At 40.8% G+C, this 15472-nt stretch overlaps 1 protein-coding gene across 1 annotated transcript; it reads left to right on the top strand.

Annotated features, from left to right (window-relative positions):
* Positions 1–6563: 6563 nt before the first annotated feature.
* Positions 6564–14326, top strand: gjc4b (gap junction protein gamma 4b). Its single transcript, XM_046404321.1, has 3 exons — positions 6564–6889; positions 11608–12787; positions 12899–14326. Exons 2-3 carry the CDS (start codon positions 11641–11643, stop codon positions 12910–12912), a joined length of 1161 nt encoding a protein of 386 aa, XP_046260277.1. The 5' UTR covers positions 6564–6889; positions 11608–11640; the 3' UTR covers positions 12913–14326.
* Positions 14327–15472: the final 1146 nt, after the last annotated feature.

The raw sequence follows: 15472 nt of genomic DNA, 5'->3' as shown, positions 1-15472 counted from the left end.
ACTGGAATGGAGACTGCAAGCCAGACCTTTTTGTTCAACATCAGTGTCTGACCTTACAAATGCTTTACTGCATCGATGGCAAAGATTCCCACAGAAACACTCCAGAGTCTTGTGGCCTTTCCAAAAGAGTGGAAGCTGTTAGAGCTGCAAAGCTGTCTATGTCTTTGAAATGTGATGCCATCAGTGTCCCTGTTGGTGTGATGATTAGGTGTCTCAATACTTTTATCTATATAGTGTAATTTTTATGAGCTGCTAATACATGGAGGTCCCAGTAAAAAACTGAAAAACAACATGAATAAGGAGTTTTGGTGGTACTTAGTGATGCATGAATCAACTTTTCTCAGTCATTTTCCTGAATAAAATCATTCAACCAATAAGTTATTTAATAAGTTTAATGTGTGCCTCCACATAAAACCTATGCTACAAATAAATTTTATGTGTGCTTACACTACAAATATGTTTTGTAGTGTAAGCACACTACAAATCTAAGCAAGAGTCTGCCAACCAGAGATGTGTGGTGAGCAACAGTGAGGAAGTGAAGGACAAAGGCCGTCCTCAATAACCACATTTCCTGTGCCTTGAAGTGTTTCTTTTCTCTCCTTATAAAGGACTGCCTTTGGTCCTCATCCTCAAGCATGTTTGCAACAGGACATTAAGATCCTTTTAACTTGTGCAAAACTGTAATTTGTATTGATCTAACACTGCAAAAATCTACCTCTCAAGCCGTGGACTTAAAGGCTAGGTTTGGGTTAAAATATTCGACTTTTGTTTGCTTTGGTAGCCAACTTGATTTATAATAATATTGCTGGTCACGTTTTGGACTTGAGGAAAAGGAAAGACTGAAATTTTGGACGACAGGCCAGGAAATTCCTCTGAAGACAGATGGGAAAGTCCAGCTAGCAGTGGCGGCTATGCTGACCGTTGGCTTGCTGAGCTGGTCGCATATTGCCTAATGCCAGCTGTAGAAGGGAGTTGTAGCTTAAACACTGTGTTTATGATGTGTTATGAGATAGTTGCACTGTAGTTTATAATATTCAGAGAAAGGAAGTTTGGAAAACTTTCATGATGGCACCAGACTGTCTAAACAGAATTTTGTACTGAAAAGACTATAAATCTAAAAAATATACACTTAATTTGTAGAATTCTGTATAACAGAAATTCCCATTAATACTGGACATATCTATGGACACCTGGACAAGAGGAACAATTACAGCAACTAATATCTCTTTCAATGTGAGCACATGGGTAACAATGTGGCAACATCCAGCTATTTATGGACATTTTCTTTCTCTGGTTTTTGGTAAATTTGGTTAACATTTGTGTTTATATTTAGCACGGAAACTAGTTAAAGAATGTGAACCTTAAACTACAAACGCTTTTAAATAGAGCTGTAACCCCCAGAACAAAACTTACATACTTGCTCCTACATTAACGAGCAACTGAACACAACCTGATGCCACCTGTTTTGAGACTCACAGAAGCTGTTATTTCAGGACGGAAGCGCGGGATAGATAATCATCTCTGGATCCCGCCATCACTACACCCAGCCCCCGATACCCTCACCACCACCATCTGCTATGGGGGTAGGGCTGTCTGTTTCCATGGTAACTCTGTACCCCTCCTCCCAATAAGCACTGAGGTTTCTTTTGTGCGTCCCACGTGCAGTCTGTTTCAACTGCACCCGGTCCATGTTGCTGAGGGGTGCTAGTGTTGACTGTATGACAGACACAAGGGGTTTCGTAATAGGATCTGCACTGGTAGATAATATGCAGAGCTTTTTTTGTCCATTATCTTACAGTGAAGCAAGGCAGTGTCACAGATTAGATGCTTTTTATAACAATGGAAAGACAATAGATGTACTGAAGAACCAAGGAGCCCCACTTCTGAGAACATCAGTCACCCTCCCCCATGCAAAACAAGGTGACCTTGCAAATAAGCCCATCTACACCCCTCCCCCCTTTTACCCCATGCCTAGTCACCCTGTTCCTGACTGTTCCAGAAGTGGGGTGATAGGCAGGAGTAGGAAGGAAGAGCAAGCAGTAAACTAGTGAGGAAGGATCAGTAAACCGGCCAGGAAAACTCAGAGTCTGCACAAAAGAATGTGTCTAACTCCCCATCAGTTTGCAAATGCAACAAATTAAAAAACACCAGCCTATAATTATTAATGACTCAAATAATCTTTGCTTTCATATCCTAATGTTTATTTAATTTTGCTTTGAAATGGAGCCCCTCCAACATGAATTCTTCAAACTGTAAACTCTCTCTGTTAAATACAGGTTATAATACACACTCAGGAGTGGTGGGAGTTGGAACACACTTCTCGACAGAAAATAAATGTCAGACTCTCTGCTTCTCTTGGGGGAGGTTTGGAAAAACACACTTTTAAAGTTCTCTTTTTATAGGCAATTTATGGTCAAAATAATTGCATTGACTTTCCTTGGTGTGCTTACCACAAACACCTCTGGATATTTGACACATACGGGACCGTAAAATGTTCAACGTTAAATATCCTTACATGCGTCTGAGCATATTTTATTGTCCATATGGTTTTATTCTATTGTAATATAGCTCTTTGTAAAATCACAGGCTCCAAAACTCATCTCTACCAATCCTAATCAAGTTTAATCCTTCTGTATCTGTTAAATTTTGAGGTTATAAGTTACACTGAGTCATTCTGATCTGAAGCAGAACCTTATTAGGCATTATTTGGGATACAAGGACTCCTAAATAATACACAGATGGAAAGCATTAGTCTTGCTGGCAGCAAACTCAAATTTCCCTGTTGTACTGTGAATTAAAATGTAACTATGTTGGACGGGTCACTGCTGAACTTCAAACTTCAAATCACTCTGTGTGAAATGAATAATTGCCAAAACCCTTACAGGTGCAGTTAGATTTGCTACGTGAACCTAAACTTTGTCTTTTTTTTTAAATAAAGGCACACTTTTAGGTATTGTAAAGAATAAAAAAAATAAACAGGACAGGACAAATTGAGCGGGCTGCTTAGAGAAAGGAATTCCTTTCTGGCAGACAATGAAGACACTGCAAGTCATCTCTGAGGGTTGCCAGGTTAAGCTTGTGCTAAAATAATAAAATAACAGCACCCTGAAGCATTCTACCGGATGTGTTGGCAGGGAGACTGCTCAAGAATGCAAGTTAAAAGATTAACACCAGCGAAACCTTGCAGCAAGAATTTCTGCTACCACTAATAAGACTGTATTTTTTTAGCATTTGTATCTTTGTGCTTCATCTTCTCTGCAAAGATGATGTTAACATAGAGAGAAAGTCCCTGATGGTGAATGCACAGATCATCTCCAAATTAGTTTGTAGTTGAGGAAACACAGCTGTCAGACATCTTATATATTTTTTTCCACCTTCACGGAGTCTCTCAATCATTTCAGCTCCTTTGACAAAGGAGCGGACCATGACTGACTGAATGGGAATGTTATGGATTTCCTTATAGAAACTGCACAAGCATTCAGGCACAAAACCAGTTTGAGGTTCACTCTTCAGAACACATCAGAAGTGTGTGTGCATGCACGCACTTGTGTATGGCTGTGGCAGGAACGCAAACAACACAAGGGGATGATTCACAGTAGGTCGGGTTCTGAAACAAATGTGGCAATGTGGCAAATCTTGAGCAAAGCCCTTTCACCTCTTTGGAAAAGTTGCAACATCTGTGGGGCTGTCATTATGAAAGAAAACATGTTAGTAAGAAGTCATAAAGAACAGCCTGTCCAAAAATATTTTTGGGGGGTTAAACACAGACTGAGCATTGAAGAGTGTAATGTAATGCATATGGTCAAAGAAGTAGTCTTAGACCAATTGTAAAATTGGTCAGTTGTAAAATGCTATTTATGTTTTTAAAATGTTGACTCCTATGCTGAAAACCCACAACAACAGATGAATGTTTAAGTCTCCTCTGTTGGGTAATCCCAGGCCACTTGAGCAAGCAGATGGGGAAGGAACTGAAAAACAACTTTGGGTTCAAGAGGCTATAATAGTACATTAACAAAACTTAAAACAGATGAGCTATCTTTGTGTTCCTATGCAAGAGCACTCAGGGTGAAGTGTTTATGCTCATCCTTACATCTCAGTGTGAAGGATGAGTTCAGGAGCCCTTAGATGGATACCAAAGAGGTTATGGGTAGTTTTACCAACTCCCTGCATAGCTTTCCTATCCCGAGCCATGCACAAAAAAGGCCGGTTTGTTAAGTTTTATATCAATATGCTTTATATTACTCCCTTGTAAAAGCTGACAAGAACCTGGCATGTGAATTTATCCTTCTTAAGTAGCAGAGTCATTTCTGAACTTTCGTTACCAGGGTGGAGATGTGTAATACGCAGAACAGGTCCTCCGTGACGTTGATTTCCAGATACATAAAACTGTTCACCTGCTCCACCTCAGCTTTATTGTTATAGACAGGGTTGGGTGAGCTTGCTCCTTCTTGTTATTTTACAATATGAAGTCGTTATTTTCTAGATAAGTTAGTCAAGTCAAGTCAACTTTATTTGTACAGCCCATTTTTACAAGCAGTTTGTCTCAAAGGGCTTAACATAACATCAGCAACATCCTCTGCCCTTCGACCCTCACATCGACTAAGGAAAAACTCCCAGAAAAACCTTTAACAGGAAAAAATGGAAGAAACCTCAGGGTGTGCAACAGAGGTGGGATCCCTCACCCAGGTGGGGCGGACGTGCAATGGATGTTGTTCAGGCAGGAAAGCAGTTAACAACATGAGAATGACATTACTAAAAAGTCATACAAGTGAAACAAAATTTCAACGGTTTAGTTTCATTTTTGATACCACCTCAATATGGTTTTGGCATTTCACAAGACTGAAATTATAATAATGAAATTATAGTGAACTGCTGTACCATTCATGTATTTTTTTATGTGCTGTTGAAAATCACTATCCTATCAATTCTATTCAGTTCAATTTCGGCCTGCAGGGAGAACCACCCTGCCGATAGTCGGTGCACGAAAGAATGAATGACAGGCAGACGTCAACAGTAGACATTGGGTTGGTCATAGACAGTTCAACATGAAGATCTGGATGGAGAGATACCTGCAGAAAGATACAGAGAGAGAGAGAGAGAGAGAGAGAGAGAGAGAGAAAGGGAGGGAGAGACACAAAACTATGAGGAGTAGTTAGTCATTATTTTGAGAAAGTTTCACATTATAATGACTTACAGGATCTTGTATTTTGAAATCACATGAATTTTAAAAGGACTTCTATAAGAATAACTGTACTCACTCACACACACACACACACACACACTTACGCTGTGTTATCAATAAGACAGCTAACTTCAGCTCATGGTCTAAAGGAACCATGAGGTTTGGCTGTTCAGTCCCCAGATTATCTTCCTCTACCATTTGGACTGTGGTTTACCAGGGCACCCCACATTGCGCAAGCGTGCTTGCGGTTCACAATAGAGCTCCGCGACTCCCTAAGAAGGGGGAAGGGCATCACATTCCTCTACTGACCTCCTGTTTGCAGCAGATATTAAACAATAACTGCTGCTTGTAATAATGTGTTTTCCCCATCTGTGGCTGGGTGTCAAAACAGTCATTGAACTAATATGTAAAAATAGAGTGGATCTTGCTTTGTCTGTGCTTTGTTTGGAGATGTGGGTAACCAGTGAAGACCAGTACTTCAGGAGATCCAGACATAACAATGTGATCATTCGTTGTGAGCGACTACCTCAGGAGACTGATGCTGACTAGATGTTTAATTTGGGTAAATGCACATGGCTCGTTTAAGTCACTTCCATAGGGAAAGTGCAGTGTGTAAATGACACCTCATCTTTGAGCGAGTGTAAGGCTAATACCATACTGCAGATGGTTATTTTTTTCAGAATAACCAAGTCCACATAATGCTGAGTTCACAAATCTGACTCTTCACTTTATGATTCGTGACTCTACTCCCTCAGACCCCCATTTACAGCCCGAATGTGGGACATAAATCCTAGCTTAAAATAGATTTAACTACTTTTTCTTCTGGTAAGAAACGTTATGAAGTGTGGGATGGAGCTTCAAAGAGATGCTGAGGGTGGGGGCGCGGGCTGAGGAAAGCACGTGCGACCCTTGCCAAAGAAAGTGTGACATGGAGGAAGGGGCCTCATGATGGCAACAACTTCCGAATGTTTGCATCAGCAGGAAGGGGTGAACTCACCATCAGTCGGCTGCATGTTATTCCACATCCCAGAGAGGAACAAAGGCTCTGCGGCCTGACAGCTGCTTTTCTTCACCTAGCTGCTCTAAGCAATGTGTGCAGGTGCAGGTTGTAACATGAAGCACCATTCATTAAAATACTTTGCATTTTTTGCTTACTTCAAGTTGTGTTGTGCGTTTCAAGCATGCTACTAATTACTACTAACTACTAAGTTTTTGTATTTCCAGCAACAATATATAATATATTTTTCAGGGAAGAAATTCAGTTCATACCTATTATTATTATTATTATTATTTTATTAAAACTCCATCTGGTGTCACAGATTCCAACGCACTCCATGTTACTCTCAGGCTCTGAGTCCAGGGTGAAGTTATAACCGAAAGGCGAAGCAAGGATTGCATTAGGAATGTTGGCAGTCGATCGTTTTCTTCCACTGTGCGCAGACAGGGGGTGGGGTGCCCAGCAAAAACTGGGAGGAGAAAGAGCGAGAGAAAAAAGGGGGGGAATTGGGAATATTCTTTGTCCTTACCCCGCAGTTCAACACGCAACTGGAGAAAGGCTCCACGCAGGAAAAGAAAAACTGGATGGCTTGATAGTAAGAGCAGCAGTGCTTTTTCTAAATAAAGAGAAAACGAAGGAAAAGCTCTCGTATTGAACTTTGAGGAGACGTCAGGCGAAAGCAGAGGACCAAAAAAAATCACATCTTTAAGGTAAAATACTAACGTTGCACAAACAATTCGTGGTAACGCAGCATCACCACGTAGCTCCTTAGCTTTCGCTAACAATGGTGCTTCTAGCTTTTTGCACCAGAGGAGCGACGAGTTGTTCATTTTTGTCTTTTAAAGCGGTTAATGTAATTTCAGCCTTGTTAAAAAGCCGTGTTCACGACTGCAGCTGTGGTTAATGTGTTGTTTATGGCTAACTAAGTTTACGCGCACACGCTGGCAGCACGCAGCGCCAATAGACGCATTCTCTGCTCAAATCGATCACGTTGTGTTGATTAACTTGGAATTTGGGGGAATATTGTAGCAAACCTGTTAGCATTCACACCACATGTCTTTAAAATTCTGCTAGTTCACAGAATATTGTGATCATTTCTTCGGGTGTCTTGACTGGGTCGACTGGATTTGGTGATGGAGGAACGCGCAGGGATGTTTTTTCCACCCTCGCAGTTGCCCCCGCCCGTCTTCGAGTATTTTCGCTCGATAGCTGAACTAAATAATACGTTTTAGGGTTAAGTGTTAGTCATTATTTAGTTAAGCTGCCCAAACGACTTGGCGCACCCGTTTCTCCGTCAAACTGAATTAACAGTTGATTTGTGGTTATGCAGCGCGTGTAGCGTCGCGGTGACGTTGGCCCACGAGGAGGAGGATTTTTTTTTTCCCCCTCTTCTTCTCCACTTGTTAAGTGGATTAGTTTCCTGTTTCACACTTTAGTGCTTAATCACTTGGGCAGAGCCAGACCTGCACACAGTTTGTCTTCATGTTTTCATTTGCTAAGCCAAGCCTCAACTGTACTCTCAACATCTTGTGTATCCAGTTTTAGGGCTTATTGTGATGGCAAAGGCGGTGACTTAATTTGTTCCCCAGTTACACCTCCACAGTCTCTAGAAGTCACTCCCTAGTTTGACTCAGTATTATCCTGGTTATTTTGGGCCCTGTCCTCCCCAGGCTTGGGGCCTCTGGGATAAAGGACGGGGAGCCATAACTAGTATCCCAGATGTGAGAGCCACAAAAGGCTCTCTGTTCTGGCAGCGTCCAAACGCCGCTGCTTTACTTTGCTCAGTACTTGGAAGCAGGCTGTTTTCTTTGGAGTACCACAGATGTATAGGCCCCTGGTCTGCGTCAGTAGGTTGGATGTGGAATGGACATGTGATGCAGTTTTGGAGATTAAAGAGACTTTTCAGTATTCGTCAGCAAATTTTATCTGATTTTTTTTTTAAGCGCATATGTGATCACTGCTAGACACAGACGAGCATCTCGTGACAGTACATTAACCCTGGACTGAATACTGTTGGCTTTGGTCCACATAAAACCTTTCTGCCCCTTAACATTTTGTTTTTCATTTTTACACGCTACAGTGTGTTTTTAAACAATCCAATTCCAGTCCCGTAAGGTTTGAAAGTATTATAGCTCTACACACTGTTTTTCTTTCTTTGCTGGCCATTTTGTGCTACCATGTTAGTTTGCGTAACAGGCGATAGTCGATATTTTTTTCATATTATGCAAAACATCATTAATATATTCTCTGTAGTGAAAGTTCTCCAAAATTATATTTAACATTTTGTCTTCAACATCTTATGGAGAGAAAAGCAGGTTCCTGAACAGTACAAACGGTTTTCTTCTCTGATGATAAGAGATCCTTATCATCAACAAACAAATCCAGCATCGTTTATGAGCTACTGAGCTTTCTCAGGTCCGTTGTGGTCATAATGAGAGTATCATCTTCTGAATGATATCCAGTCTGCTATGGAATTGAAAGTATGCACTGTGTTATCACTACATCATCAATTAGCATACAGCATCAGTATTAGTTAGTTGTTTGGTATATAATTGCTTTAAACAGGCTATTTAAAGTACGATTAAAGCTGTCCTTCAAAGTGAGTGACTGTATTTTGCCTTGAAACATGAAAATACACCTATAGGATAGACCAAGTGTTGAGGTCCTGCTTAAAGAAGAGAGGTTTTGCTGGTTTGTTGCTGAGTCATATTATAACTGAAAGGTATAATATGTTGCAAAACACATCTGCATTAGCAAGGTTCAGCAGCTCTTTAGTTCCATGACAGAGTGGGAGCACAGTAATGACCTTACAAACTGCACACTGTTATTAGCTGGAGGGTTAAACACCACCGTCCAAAGGAAAACGCCTGGAAAAAGCTTTTTAATCAACTACTTCTGTGCAGGGGTTGGATGTGCACTCACTTGCAGCCGCTCTATCGGTGGTTTTCCTTGTGTATTAATGTCAACTTCAATAAAAGCTCGGGGCAAATCCTAACCATTAACCTAGATTACAAGCAGCAATGCTTGCTGTCTACTTCTGTTCTTTCTATGTCTCTTGCCGTCTGACAAAAGAGCAGTGTAGCTTACATTTTAGGTGACTGATATACAGATGACCGCTGTGGCGGCAGAATATAGCTGAACAAAGCTCTGTGGTGGCTCATACATTTTGACTTCCCATGTTTAGTTTTTGATTCTGAGCTAATTGGTTTTGTGTAACTATTCTTAGTTTCAAAGCAACCCAGTTTTGAAACTGGTGTAGGGGCTCTTGTCAGCTGTAAAGTTTTCATACAGTTGCTCAGGTAACTGCAGTATGTGGGAGCATGCAGGCAATGCTGCACAAAACCACAGATCAACATTAATGATAATGGTATCCACTGTGAGCAGTGAATAGGCAAATGAAAAGAGTGAATAAACATTGACACATGTGAAGGAGCAAACGTGCAGTCTGCTCCATACAATCATTGACCTTCTCATATGATTTCTTACCTTCCTTCCTCCCTCCAGATTACAAACATAATTTGAACTTTTAATCACCACAGACTAAGGATCAATGATTTATTCAAAGAATGCGATAGAGCAACCACTGGATCGATCATGAAAATGAGCTGATCATTCTTCAGATTGTTCATAGTGCCTGTGTTGGTGCTGTACAGTGTGTGCTTCACTCCTAACTCTTTATTTATGTAAGGATAGTTTGCTCTAAATGTCATGTCAAATGTCACATTCATACAGTTCACATGTTGGGAGTTGCCCAGTACAAACACTTCTCTTTGAGGATCTCTGCTGGAGAATTGTGATCTGTAAAGGCCCGTCTGTGCAGGTTTGTTATGATTTTGACTGACAGAACCATTGACGAATAAAGATAGATGACATCTCTGCTTTTGCTCAATGTACAACAGCGAACCCATGTTGAATAGTGCTGCTCTCCCATGCAAGTGATGATGTTGGGAGCCACAGTCTATGCTTTTGTGGCTCTGAGCTCCTGATCCAATGTTTCACCCCCTTTTTATAGATTCAAAAAGCAAATTAAACCCAAACCCCATCAGAAAAATGAAGACTTTTTAGTTTGGGCTTTAAAGCGACATCTCTTGAAACATAAAGACAAAAATGTAAAAATAACAATTCTTTTTATGTTTGAATTTAGCAGCCGTCTGAGAAAGTACAGGTTTTTGGTTTTGGCTTTGGTGTTCTTTGTTGATTTCCAAGTGTAACTGTAAAGCTAACAACAAGTAAAAACGAATGAAATGTTCGGTATGGAAGGATAAGCTGTGACATAGTTTTTTCATACCTTAAGCTTTGTCTGTCTGCACTGTTTTGGTGCTAAGATTCCTGTCCTCACAAGAGCTACTGGCCAGGCGGGAAGATTAAGAGATTAAACATAGAAAATATTTTGTTAATACTTGTCCCATCTCGTACCATGGGGAATTCAGAATTTCTGAGTTTACTATTGGCTACTTGGTACCTGCTCAATCTGGTGTTAATCTGCAGGTGAAACAAAACGAATCATCAGTTTTGATTTCACACACTCAGGATCATTTTGAACTCTGGTTAGTGAAGCCAATAAGTAAATCCTTGACAGGCCTTAAAGCAAACGGCTTGCTGATCTTTGGTAGCATTCAAGAAGATGTAATAAAAACAATGAGACCGGTCTGAAGGTGAGTAATTGAATCTTTTCCAAGTCACAATAAACACTCAATTTACGTACTTGGTGAAAGCCTGGTAGTAGTGGATAATTACTCAGTAGGAGTTTGTTACGAGGTTGGTCACAGTTGGTGTGAAACCACAGGAGTTCATTGCCTCTTTAAGGTTTTCACTGTCAGCTCTTTACTCTGTTTTGGCAATTTTTGTGAGATTATTAAACCAACTGAGTTTGACATGGGTTTGTAGTGTATTTAAGATTATCAGCTGAGAATAGAACTCTCATATAAAGCACAGCATACTTTAGATATGGGCTTGGCTAGATAGGGGTTTGTGATTTGATGATGGCATCTGTTTAGACATTCAGGTTGGAGATGTTTGCTTGAACATGCCGTGGCTCTTGGTCACAGCACTGAGGTTTGCTCTGGTTTTTCACGGCTTTGAAACAATGAGATAACAGCACCGCCGTGTGGATATCTTGTGCAATATCATGTGGAGCCAAGGGGAGCTATTTTAATGTGCTGTAGGAGAGCTATTAATGGAAATATTAGTAATTTAAGTTGATTATGTTTATTTAGGATTGTGGCATAAAATGATTTTGGAATTAATTTGAATATTTCTTGAGATTAAATTATTTTGAGATGTTAAAGGTGGAGTGAGTGATTCTGGAGAAGGTTGATCGTTGAGTCTCAGTTTTGTTAATGAGATTAAATGTTTCCAGTGATAACTCAATATTACAACATGCGTACTTTTAAAAATGGCTCCTGAACATCTTTTTTTTTCTCCACAGGTTTGAGAGGTCTCCTCTTGTTCCAGAGTCAAGATGAGCTGGAGCTTCCTTACACGCCTGTTGGATGAGATTTCCAATCACTCCACCTTTGTGGGCAAAATCTGGCTTACGCTCCTCATTGTCTTTCGCATTGTGCTAACGGCTGTTGGGGGCGAGTCGATTTACTATGATGAACAGAGTAAATTTGTGTGTAACACACAGCAACCTGGTTGTGAGAATGTGTGCTACGACGCATTTGCGCCGCTTTCACACATTCGCTTTTGGGTGTTTCAGGTGATAATGATCACCACCCCTACCATCATGTACCTGGGCTTTGCTATGCATAAAATTGCCCGCATGGATGACAATGATTATCGGCCACAGAGAAGGAAAAGGATGCCGATAGTGAGCCGCGGTGCCAACAGGGACTACGAGGAAGCAGAGGACAATGGGGAGGAGGACCCTATGATTCTGGAAGAGATAGAGCCAGAAAAGGAAAAGGAAGCTGTGGAGAAGCCAACCAAAAAGCATGATGGACGCCGTCGCATCAAGCGTGATGGCCTGATGAAGGTCTATGTGTTTCAGCTGCTGTCACGTGCTGTCTTTGAGGTCTCGTTTCTGTTTGGACAGTATGTCCTTTATGGGCTGGAAGTGGCACCGTCGTATGTATGCACTCGCTCTCCTTGTCCACACACAGTGGACTGCTTTATCTCGCGCCCTACGGAGAAAACAATCTTCCTGCTCATCATGTATGCCGTCAGCGCTCTGTGTCTGCTCTTTACCGTGTTGGAGATCCTTCACCTTGGTGTCAGCGGCATTCGAGACTGCTTCTGCGTACCACGTCCTCGGCCTCCCACCCCCCGTCACCCAGCTTTGGCCAGCCAGAGGTCCTCCATTTGTCGCCAGCCCTCTGCACCACCAGGCTACCACACGGCTCTGAAGAAGGACCCATCGGGCAAAATGGGCTTCAGGGATAATCTGGGAGACTCGGGTCGCGAGTCGTTTGGGGATGAGGCTTCGTCAAGGGAGCTAGAGAGGCTGCGTAGACACCTAAAACTTGCTCAGCAGCATCTAGATATGGCTTACCAGAATGAGGAGGGCAGCCCGTCACGCAGCAGCAGCCCAGAGTCCAACGGCACTGCAGTTGAGCAAAATAGACTAAACTTTGCCCAGGAGAAGCAGAGCAGTACATGTGAAAAAGGTGAGACTTCCAACCTTTTCATCCTTAAGTACATTGATTTTTGTCTAAGTTTTGCTCAAGTGATCTGTGATAAATGCTTTAATGACATTTGGGCTGTCTTTCTGCTCACAGGTCTCCGCGCATAGATTCTCACCAGCCCAGCTGACACGAGATTAATGTTCACATCAGGATCAGAAAATTGACATAAGGGAATCAAAGTGTATGCGAGTGTGTGTGTGTGTGTGCTTGAGGTGGATGAAGTCAGCCCAAGCCGCCCAGTGTTAAGGCCAGTTGCGGACGAGCATCAAGTCAGACGGTCGTCTCAAACCAGCAATACTTGAGACACCAGCCTGTCTGAAGATCCAAAGTGCTTACAAACTACCGTCATGCAGCAAGAACAGATAAGGTTAACACGTACATTTCCCTCAGGGCAGCTATTCTTTCTTTCTTTTTTTTTTTTTAGATTTTTATTATGAGATTTAGAACTATTAGTCATTTTCAAAGAGTTTGTCCTCTGTTGGAAGTTCACAGTGAATGCATCTCAAGTTTGCCTTAGACCTAAACTGGAACTCTGTTTTATGACATTTTGTGAAGGTAAAGCCAAGCCAGTTGTAGTGGGGGAAAAACGTGTTTAAACTGTAAGAATCTTGTGCTTAGTGAGGAAGTGAATCAGTGGGTGTGTGCTGTACATGCAAGCAAAACGTCAACAGACAAGGCATCACTCATTAAAGAAAGGTACTGGAGTTACTGTCATGCTGATAAAGACTTTCTGAGGTGTTGATTTTCACACAAAGGTTTTTTTTTTCTCAATCGTTTTGACAATGTTGGCATTGCACCAGTCAACATTCCCAAGTCTGGTGCCTCGATGGTAACAGGAACACACTTGGGGTGCCTTTGTCCAAAGGAATAAACAAACCTGGGTAATGCTTGAAAAAAAAAACATGTAACTCTTGATATCGTCTCGTAATGTTTAAACGTGTATTTGATACTGTTCTTTATTTTTGTATTAGTTTTGAGTATCGTGGTATTGAAAAGAGACTCTGTCACTGTGGCTTATGTTTTGATTTTAAAAGAAAGGACATTCACTGCTGTCTTAGCGCCCTGAAACCACATTCAGTCCTTTGCTGCATTCTGAAAATGGTTCGGTACAATTTGAGTTTGAGTGCAACACTTTATTTTTAATAATACCTACAGCTTAGTTTGTTATTTACATGTTGTCTTTGGCCTTTAAAGACCTAAATTGAATTGTTTCCGTTAAATAAGGGTAACACTATCTCTCGTGTTTTGTGTTTGAAAGTGCTGACTTTTGGACTAGTGCTGTCACTGCTCCAGAGTCTCAGTGAGGGTTGTAAACCATGTAATATGCATTTCAATGTGAATTCAATGCCTTGAATGCGCTCTACTAAGATGCCATCTTTTGTATTCTGAATCATACCCACAGTGCCAGCTCAAATGTTGTCATCTCAAGTTATTTTTTGAGCAATGCTTTTTGTACTTTTTATACTTTTTGTATTGATAGTACTTTGTGGTTAGTTTTTAAAATAAATTTTTTTCAACAAATACCAGTTTTTCAAGTGGTTTCAGTCTGGTTTTATTACTAGCTTGAAGTTTGCCTGCTCTCCAGTCTGAATTCAGCTAAGCATTTAGTTTGTCTGCTTGATTGTATTAGCTAGTGCAACACCACATCTCGTCAGCAAATGAATAGAGAATAGAGTATTTTCTTATTAATCTCTGATGATATGATAAAGCTTTCACAATAAGTTAATATTATATTAGTTGGACAATATGAGTGTTTCCTTTATAGAAGTGTCAAAAATTAAAAAGTATTGGAAGAGTCTGAGTCTTTTCTTAAATTAGTATTACTGTAAACCTACAGTGACCTCTAGTGGCACTAGCGGGTTTCCACTGTGTTTATGTTAAAGCACAGGTGCAGTTTAACCTGCAGCAACCTAATTTTAAGATTTGAGATGTGGAGATTTACCTTTTTTGTGTTAGCACACTTTTCCCATCATTAATCGCTTAATCTCTGAGACCCACCTGAAGATTTAAAAAATATGCAAGCATGATTGAGCAACAGCAGTTGTCTGCAAGTCAGAATTTCATGCATGGTGCAAGAGCTTTTGTTTCACAATATATGTAAGTGCTGATGATCACATAACAGCATTTCTCAATGTAAAAACAATACACAAAGTCTGAACACTGCTGCTGCAGTCTGTCTACTACATAGATGAGAGAAGGTGCTACCATTTTTTATATTGATGCACTCCAAAGTAAATCTTGAAATACTTTCTTGGTCAGGTTTTATTGGACACATTATAAACAAGGTTGATATTGATATATAACGTGATATCTGACTTGATCAAAGTGGAAGCCTTGTTCCACTGGTTTGAGTATTAACATGCAGCTTTCACCAGTAAATATTTTGTATATTTTTTATTTTTGCTTTATAAATGGTTCATTTGTTATTTTGCATTTTTGATACAGACAGGAGTGCTGCAGCACTGAATGACGGACGTCATAGGATTCACTGTGGTTCAGTTAATTAGCAGCAATAAATGAAATGATGTGGATCATGGACAAATGTTTATAATCCATCCATTTTCTATACCACTTATCCCACAGGGGGGCTGGAGCCTATCCCAGCTGACTACAGACAAGAGGTGGGGTTCACCCTGGATTGGTCACCAGTCAATCACAGGGCTGACA

The sequence above is a fragment of the Scatophagus argus genome, chromosome 11 (assembly GCF_020382885.2).
Source record: "Scatophagus argus isolate fScaArg1 chromosome 11, fScaArg1.pri, whole genome shotgun sequence".
Classification (NCBI taxonomy): Eukaryota; Metazoa; Chordata; class Actinopteri; family Scatophagidae; genus Scatophagus; species Scatophagus argus.
Note: the sequence above shows the minus strand (reverse complement) of the source record. Positions and strands in the feature narration are given on the sequence as shown.